General features: G+C 57.1%; 2 protein-coding genes across 4 annotated transcripts in view; one reads left to right on the forward strand and one right to left on the reverse strand.

The window, feature by feature from the left end:
• The first annotated feature begins 2,273 nt into the window (after positions 1-2,273).
• Positions 2,274-4,958, forward strand: COPS6 (COP9 signalosome subunit 6). Its single transcript, XM_006748243.3, has 10 exons — positions 2,274-2,404; positions 2,626-2,751; positions 2,963-3,094; positions 3,431-3,519; positions 3,615-3,677; positions 3,975-4,022; positions 4,098-4,212; positions 4,305-4,397; positions 4,491-4,591; positions 4,700-4,958. The coding sequence occupies exons 1-10, from the start codon at positions 2,281-2,283 to the stop codon at positions 4,838-4,840; spliced, it is 1,032 nt and encodes a 343-aa protein (XP_006748306.2). The 5' UTR covers positions 2,274-2,280; the 3' UTR covers positions 4,841-4,958.
• Positions 4,959-5,841: 883 nt separating this feature from the next.
• The window catches only part of MCM7 (minichromosome maintenance complex component 7), a 7,825-nt gene continuing 5,994 nt past the window's right edge, over positions 5,842-7,672 (reverse strand). For all 3 annotated transcript variants that reach the window (XM_081819344.1, XM_081819346.1, XM_081819345.1), the window contains 3 exons: positions 7,221-7,389; positions 6,355-6,464; positions 5,842-6,204 (listed from right to left, as the gene is read on the reverse strand). In XM_081819344.1, coding sequence (XP_081675470.1) covers positions 6,003-6,204; positions 6,355-6,464; positions 7,221-7,389 — 481 coding nt within the window. In that variant the 3' untranslated portion in view covers positions 5,842-6,002. The remainder of the gene's footprint in view (positions 6,205-6,354; positions 6,465-7,220; positions 7,390-7,672) is intronic.

Consider the following 7,672-nt stretch of genomic DNA (forward strand, 5'->3'; position numbering starts at 1 on the left):
AAACTGAAAGCCAATGTCACAGCTCTGATCAGTGGGCAGAACTCAAAGCTGTTCTCATCGGAAATCTGGCTAGTCCTCCCCCCGCCCCCGCGCCCCCCCAGGAGCCTGGTTACATTTCGCTGACTTGGGCTGTCAGCCAATGGCCTGGCTGCTTGGTTTACTACTTGAAGATGACAGAGGAGCTGAAAGGCGCACGCTTTGGGGGCAGTGAACACACCTTGGCTCTGACAGTCGAGTCACTTGTGTGCATGCTTATGGAGGAGACCTGGTCTCTGATGAGGCTGACCCTTGTAAGATGCCGATCAAGCCTGCACTGCCCAGAAGCTCCCTCCCACGCCAAAATCGACTCCATCGAACCTTCGACACCTTCTAGGGGCTCTCCTGGTGCTGATGTCCCTGTTCCAGTCTGATCCCCTGACTTAGGCCACATCATTATGGCCCTTGAAGCTAAACTGTGTCATGTTTTAGGTTTTGCAGATCATCTACAGTTTGACATTGGGGTGCACAAAGCTTTTCCTCACAAAAGCTACCCAACAATGGGTCAGTAGTCAAGGTGTTGGAAGGACATTCTACACTCCCTACAATACGCAGCATCTGAGTGCCAAGGGCTGGAACGGCCTCCTCCAGATCATCCCGACTTCCCTTACCTCCTCCTGGTCCACAGACCTTAGTAAGACATCCTGGTCGCTAAATGTCGCTGTTCGCTGAAAGTGTGCATCTCCTCCTGGTCAGCCATCTCTTGGGTAATGATCAGGATGAAAGGAGGGTTTTCTAGACTTGTTTTGAAAATTCAAGATTCTGCCCTGACCATTCCCTGGTATGACAGTTCTCTCCCTCCCCCCTTCCCCCACCCCATGGCTATCCCAGGCCATCCTGGTTGCAAACAAAAGGGAGCCTAGGGAATTCCAATCATCTGGGTACAGCCCAGCCAAAAGGGAGCCTAGAGAATTCCAACTTAATTCTGGTTCAGCCACTAGGATTCTCTTCATGGACTGACATAATGCTAGATCATGAAGACAATGACCATTCGATTGAGGGCACTGCTCTCCAGCTCCCCCACAGTGGCCCACGTGTGCTGTGGCGGGCTGAACAATGGCGCCCAAAGACAGCCAGGTCCCAATCTTTAGAACCTGTGAATGTTACTGTACAGGGAAAAAGGGATTTTGCAGATCTGATTAAGTTACGGATCTTCAGATGGGGAGATTATCGTGGATTTATGATTAAGTTAAGGATCTTCAGGTGGGGAGATTATCGTGGATTTATGACTAAGTTAAGGATCTTCACATAGGGAGATTATTCTGGGTTATCCCAGTGGGCACTACATGGAATGCCAGGTATCTTTATAAGAAGGAAGCAGGGAGGGGGTTTTATTACAGAAGGCGATGTGACAAAGGGAACAGAAGGACAAAGAAAGAGATTTGAAGATGCTGCTAAAAGGCTGGACTTGAAGATGAGAAAGGTGATAAACCAGAACACATCTCCTGGTACCTGCTGGTTGTGGGCACTGGAGTGGCTCTGCGGGATCAAGACACAGGTGTCCACCTGCTTTCTGAGAGCTTACACTTTGGGTGTGGTGCAGACACATATTAAAAGAGCCAGCCAGACAAATTGTAGGGGCAGCAAGAGGGGATAAAGCAGCGTACAACAACGTGCTTGAGTGTAGGAGTGTGGAGAGGTCTGGAGAGGGCTAGGTTTGCCCGAAGCCAGTTTTGAAAGGCTGCTGGAGATGGAGGACAGAGGGAGGTTGGGAAGGGTTAGAGAGTGCTGGTAATGTTCCTAGTACTGTAGGCAATACGGTATTTGGAAGGAGGCAAAGAGGACACCAGGTGAACCACTTCAAATTAACCATTCACTTAAAAACTATTTGGGTGTGTGTGTGTCAGGTATCGTGGGATGTGGGAGCGAGCGGAGCATGCGAGGGGAACTGCCGTGAGAGCCGGTGTGGCTGAAGCATGAGGACCAAGGGGCAAAGCGGAGGACAGGGCCGGCTAGCAGGCAGGGGCCGGATCCTGCAGGGCCTTGCACGCCATGGTTAGGGGCTTGGATTTTATTCTGAGGGCAAGCACGTGATTTTTCATTCCTTCTGCAACAGCCTTAGGAACTAGGCCGTTTTATCCCAATTTTACTGACGAGGACGGTAAGGTTGGGAGGGGACAGGGTTAAGCAATTTGTTCCAGTTCACCCGCAGCTGCAGGCGACAGGCGAGACCCGGGTCTTCTAAAGTCCGCCGGCTCCGGGACCGCCCGCCGAGACCCCGCCGAGACCCCGCGCCCACTGAGCATGCGCCGCCGGCCTACGGAAGCCGGCAGGGAGGGGGCGGGGCCGAGGCTGGCGGGCGCGGGGAAAATGGCGGCGGCGGCGAACGGGACTGGAGGGAGCAGCGGGATGGAGGTGGATGCAGCAGGTAACGGGCCTCGCGGGGGCGGCTTCTGGTGACGCCCCTCGGGGAGCGACAAGGCCCCCCTGGGCTCCCGGGAGGAGTCAGCAGGCGGGACGGCAATACCGCTCCCTGGACTAACTTGCGGGAGGGATGTATGGCTCCGGCTCTGCCGTCTCCCGCTCGCAGCTCCGGGGCAGAACGTGCGGCCCCTTCTCTCACTCGCCCTCCTTTTCCTCCACCCTCAGTGGTCCCCAGCGTAATGGCCTCCGGCGTGACGGGGAGCGTCTCCGTCGCTCTTCATCCCCTCGTCATTCTCAACATTTCAGACCATTGGATTCGCATGCGCTCCCAGGAGGGGCGGCCTATGCAGGGTGCGTCTTCGGCGTAATTCTCCCACCTCCTCTCCTTGGTCACCTCCCCCAAATAGGGGTCTTTGCCCCTTCCGTTCCTGAGGCCGGCTCCCCCTCCCCCAGGTCACGGTGTCTCCAGCGTTTGGTTCACACTGACCTCGACCCTTGGGCCGTAATGATGAGGGACAAGATTCCTGACCCTCATGTTTTACATGTCGTTCTCTCCCCCCAGTGATTGGGGCTCTGATCGGGAAACAGGAGGGCCGAAATATCGAGGTGATGAACTCCTTTGAGCTGCTCTCCCACACCGTGGAGGAGAAGATTATCATTGACAAGGAGTATTACTACACCAAGGAGGAGCAGTGTGAGAGGGGAAGAGACTTGGGGCGGGGGAGAGGAGTGGGAGTAAGAAACAGGCAGAGTGGGGAAGATGGAGAGTGTTGGGAAGAAATAGGAGAACGGGACAAGGTGGGGGAATGAGGAGAGTAGTGGAAAGGATCTCAGAAAGAGAACACTTTAGGTATTTCCCCCCCCCCCCAAGACAGTAAAGGATGAGAGAAGATAGAAGGGATTAATTATTGTGAATTGAGCGAGGAGTTGAGTGGGGAGGGGAGAAGCTGATGAAAAATATACCGGGAGCTTCCAATTAAGGGAGGGTGGTTTAAAGAAATACCCTGTACTTTGGCTCTTTCCTTTGCAGTCAAACAGGTGTTCAAGGAGCTGGAGTTTCTGGGTTGGTATACCACCGGGGGGCCGCCTGACCCCTCCGACATCCACGTCCACAAGCAGGTACACGTGTGTGCTGGGGCAGAGCACGAGGGGGAGGGGGAGGGGGAGGGAGCAGGATGGGCCTTGACAATCGCATCCACCATCCCCTTTTCCAGGTGTGCGAGATCATCGAGAGCCCGCTCTTTCTTAAATTGAACCCTATGACCAAGCACACAGATGTGAGTAATACTGACCCTGGGCCTACTTTTTATCCTCCTCCCCTGCTGTCCTTTACCCCATCTCTGGTGGGTGGAATTGTCACCGGAGATGAATTCTCCCACTCAGCAGCTGTGTGACTTTGGGTTAGTCATTGAACCTCTAAACTGCTTTTCGCCTCACGTGTGAGATGGGGATTATCCTTACTTCAGTGGGTCCTTGGGAAGATTAGATGGGAAAAATCTAGCGTGGAGAAGAGCCCAGCCCAGCTTTTGGCCTCTAGTAGTTCAGTAAGAGTGGTCTCTGTTGCTTCTTTCCAGCTTCCCGTCAGTGTTTTTGAGTCTGTCATCGATATAATCAATGGAGAGGTAATGCCCTGCCCTTCAGCCCTGCCATCCTGCCCCTGGCCTTTCCTGCTTCTGACTCCGCCTTGTGCCCTGTAGGCCACGATGCTGTTTGCCGAACTGACCTACACTCTGGCCACGGAGGAAGCCGAACGCATTGGCGTCGACCACGTGGCCCGAATGACAGCCACGGGCAGCGGGGAGAACTCCACTGGTGAGGAAGGCTGGCAGGGTTTCCTTGGCCGCGGGGCTGGGAAGTCTGGCCGCGGGCGTTTTCCACCTTGGCCTGTCCCTGTCTCCCTGCAGTGGCCGAGCACCTGATCGCGCAGCACAGCGCCATTAAGATGCTGCACAGCCGGGTCAAGCTCATCTTGGAGTACGTCAAGGCCTCCGAAGCGGGTAGGAGTGTCTCCCTGGCATTCGTACCACTTTTCCTCTCCCTCCTGGGGAGTTGACAGCATCCACATTAATGCAGTCCTTTTGTGCCTTTAGGAGAGGTCCCCTTCAACCATGAGATCCTGCGGGAGGCCTATGCTCTGTGTCACTGCCTCCCAGTGCTCAGCACAGACAAGTTCAAGACAGACTTTTACGACGTGAGTATAAAACCCAGGCTGGGGAGGTGGGGCTTTTGTACGTCATGTCCGTAATGGCGGACCTGGGACAGTCCACTGTTCCCCGGGCAACTGGTCTGTTCCTTCCAGCAATGCAATGACGTGGGGCTCATGGCCTACCTTGGCACCATCACCAAAACCTGCAACACCATGAACCAGTTCGTGAACAAGTTCAACGTCCTCTACGATCGACAAGGCATTGGCAGGCGGATGCGGGGGCTCTTCTTCTGAGAGGGTACTTGAAGGGACAACGCACAGGTCGGACAATGGCCCCACAGGGGAGGGGTGTCACACTCGTTAGGGAAACCTCCTGTCAATAATAAAAGGGGAGCAGCCCCTCAGCACCCCTTCCAGTGGCTCTGTCCTCTCTCTTGGGCACCACACAGCCTTCTCAACTTGGATCTTAAAAGGAGGCCCTCGTTCCAGCCTTGCTCAGGCAGGACAGGCTGCAGTGATCAGGAGGAGCTCCCTGCCACTTGAGGTGACCCCATGTCCGGTCAGGTGGATGCATCTACACTGAGCCAGAGGCTGCTCGCTTCCACCCAAGTGAGCTCTGTTCTCTAAGGTCTCCCTACGACAGCAGTGCGGAGACCAACCCTGTACACTTGACCGATGACCGATTATCCAAGCTAAGTGAATTTTTTCCGGACACCCCAAAAGCTCTGATCCTATGGGCCCTGTTTATTGCCAAGACGAAGAAGTTTCTCTTACTGCGCATGTTCGCTGAGTGCTTACGACAGGGAGATCGACAGCTGACCCTTGGGGCACCTCACCCCCAGCAGAGGCTCTAGTGGCCCTCCTGGGGGCCAGGTGTGAACGCGGGGACTGCTGCGTGTGGATCCCCTGTGTGAGGTGTCCCATGTCCCTGTGCCACCCTTCCACTCCCCGTCCTTACCCCTAAGTAAAGCTTTAGAGTGGGAGTTAGGGATGAGGGAAGGTCTGAGGCATTTCAAGAAGTAGAAAAGGAGACGAGTTGGCTCGGAGGCGCTGCAGGTCCTACTGGCGTGGTCTCTCCAGAGTCCGGGGTGGGGGGGGGCGCACAGCAGGACCGAGGAGGGGACTGGAGTGGAGCTCAGTCTTGCACCTCATCTCTGCACGGTGGCACTTACTGGGGACGCAGCAAGGAGTAACAGTGCCTGGCAGGTAGAGTGGGTCCCTTACTTGGTAAATTTATGGAGTGGATGGGGTAAGACCACGAAGGAACAAGGTAAGAATCTAGAAAATTCCTAATACCCTCTTTGTAGACTGCTTTATTCAAACACTTTATTAGCAAAAACAATAAAACAAATGCAGCTCAGGAGAAAGGAGGAGGCATCACGAGCTCTTTCAAAAAGGGGGATGGTCAGCACGTGGAACGCAGAGCAGACCCCAGTGTCTCACAAGCTGGATGGAATCAGACAAAAGTGATCCGCGTCCGGGCGGTATTAACCTGCCAGACATTTAGCTCCTCGTACTCATCTAGCGCCGCCTGGAACTGGGCGGGTGTGAAGCCCCGGGATATGCAGCGCTGCTCGGCCTCCGCAAACCGCACACTTCGGCCCTCGGAGACCAGCTCCCGGATGGTGGCAAATATCACGTCCGCCGGCCTCTGGGTCCTGAAGGGGACAGTGCGGGGGGGGGAGGGGGGAGGTCAGAGGACCCTGGGCCCGTGATAGCATCCCAAGGCCCACACCACACACGTGTGGATGCAGGAGCCATGAGGCTAAGTAGTTGGGGCCGGGACGTCGGGCCTCGCGTCAGCTCACCTCGCCGTCTGCCCCTTGTCGCCCAGCAGAGAGTCCTTGGACATCTCCATGAGCCTGATGGCTTCGTTCACATCTTCCTTCTCCACCGCGTCAACCATCCGCAGCCGCGCCTGCAGGGAAGGGAGGGAGAGATGGGCACGGGAGGAGAGGGGGGAACACGTCAGCCCGCCCCCGCCCCCCCCCCAGCTCCAGCTTTCGGGAGCGCGGCCCAGAAGACGCGCGGAGAGCCCCCCGCCCGCCCAGCAGCTGCAGTGCGGGGCCGGCACTGTCAGACCGAGACAAGTGCAATGCGCGGGCAGCGTCCAGCAATTGCCCAAGTCTCCGCCTCGCAACGCTGGCCAGTCCCGGGGTTCCGCTGTCCTGTGAGGGAGACCGGACCCTTCGGAGCTCCCCTGGGCTCCCCAGCACCACAGACAGAGCAGGGGGAGCTCGGCCACGAAGGCGGCTGGCGGAGAGGTCGCGTCCCTGGGGCTCGGGAAGTGCTAGCTCAGCAGTAGGTCAGGTAATCACACTACCTGCACGAACAGCACTTTGGAGCCCCCGGGACTAAGGTCCACGGTGTGCGGGCAGAAGTGCAGGTTTCTAGCAAGGATCCAGGGCCCAGGGAGCGGAGGTGACCCCCCGCCCCGCCCCCGCGAGGCTGGAGAAGCGACAGCGGGCCTCTCCCTCCGGGGACGCCGTGCGTGCCCTACCGGAGCAGCAAGTACCCACAGTGCGGTAGCACGCAGGACCGCTATCTGCACTGTCAGCACTTTAGCACCGGCAGGGCCTGAGCGGGAGGGAGGCGGCGGCGCGCGTGCGCGGGGCGGGGCGGGGCGGGGCGGGGCGGGGCGGGCTGCCCGGGGGGCGGCGGGGCGGGCGCTCACCAGAGCCGTGGACAGCCGCAGGATGGCCAGCAGGGTCCGGGCGGAAGTGTACGTGGCATCCTTGCTGGCCCAGGCCTCCCGCCTCATCTCCACGTACGCGGCCGTGATGTAGTCGGCCAGGGACTCCGGCACCGTGGGCTGCTTCTCCCGGCACATGGCGATGTAACGTCTGCGGGAGAGAAGGTTCGTGGGAAGGCGAAGGCTGAAGATTTGCTATTTAAGACAACACGGGGAGGATGGGGAGAGGGCACTTTCAAGTGGGAAAAACAAATTCGCTGGAGCATCAGTGGTGGAGTTCTCCACATGATTTCTAAGTTTTCAGGAAAAGGATTTTATGGCAGTAAAATCCATCTGTCCTAAAAGATGGTCAAGTCCCCTCCCCCTGAAACTAGGACAGTGGGGGGGGGGGTGGCGATCCACGTTGTTTAGTGCAAGAGAACAAGGACAAGGGG

Source organism: Leptonychotes weddellii, chromosome 5 (genome assembly GCF_054177405.1).
Source record: "Leptonychotes weddellii isolate Sample4059 chromosome 5, ASM5417740v2, whole genome shotgun sequence".
NCBI classification, from domain to species: Eukaryota; Metazoa; Chordata; class Mammalia; order Carnivora; family Phocidae; genus Leptonychotes; species Leptonychotes weddellii.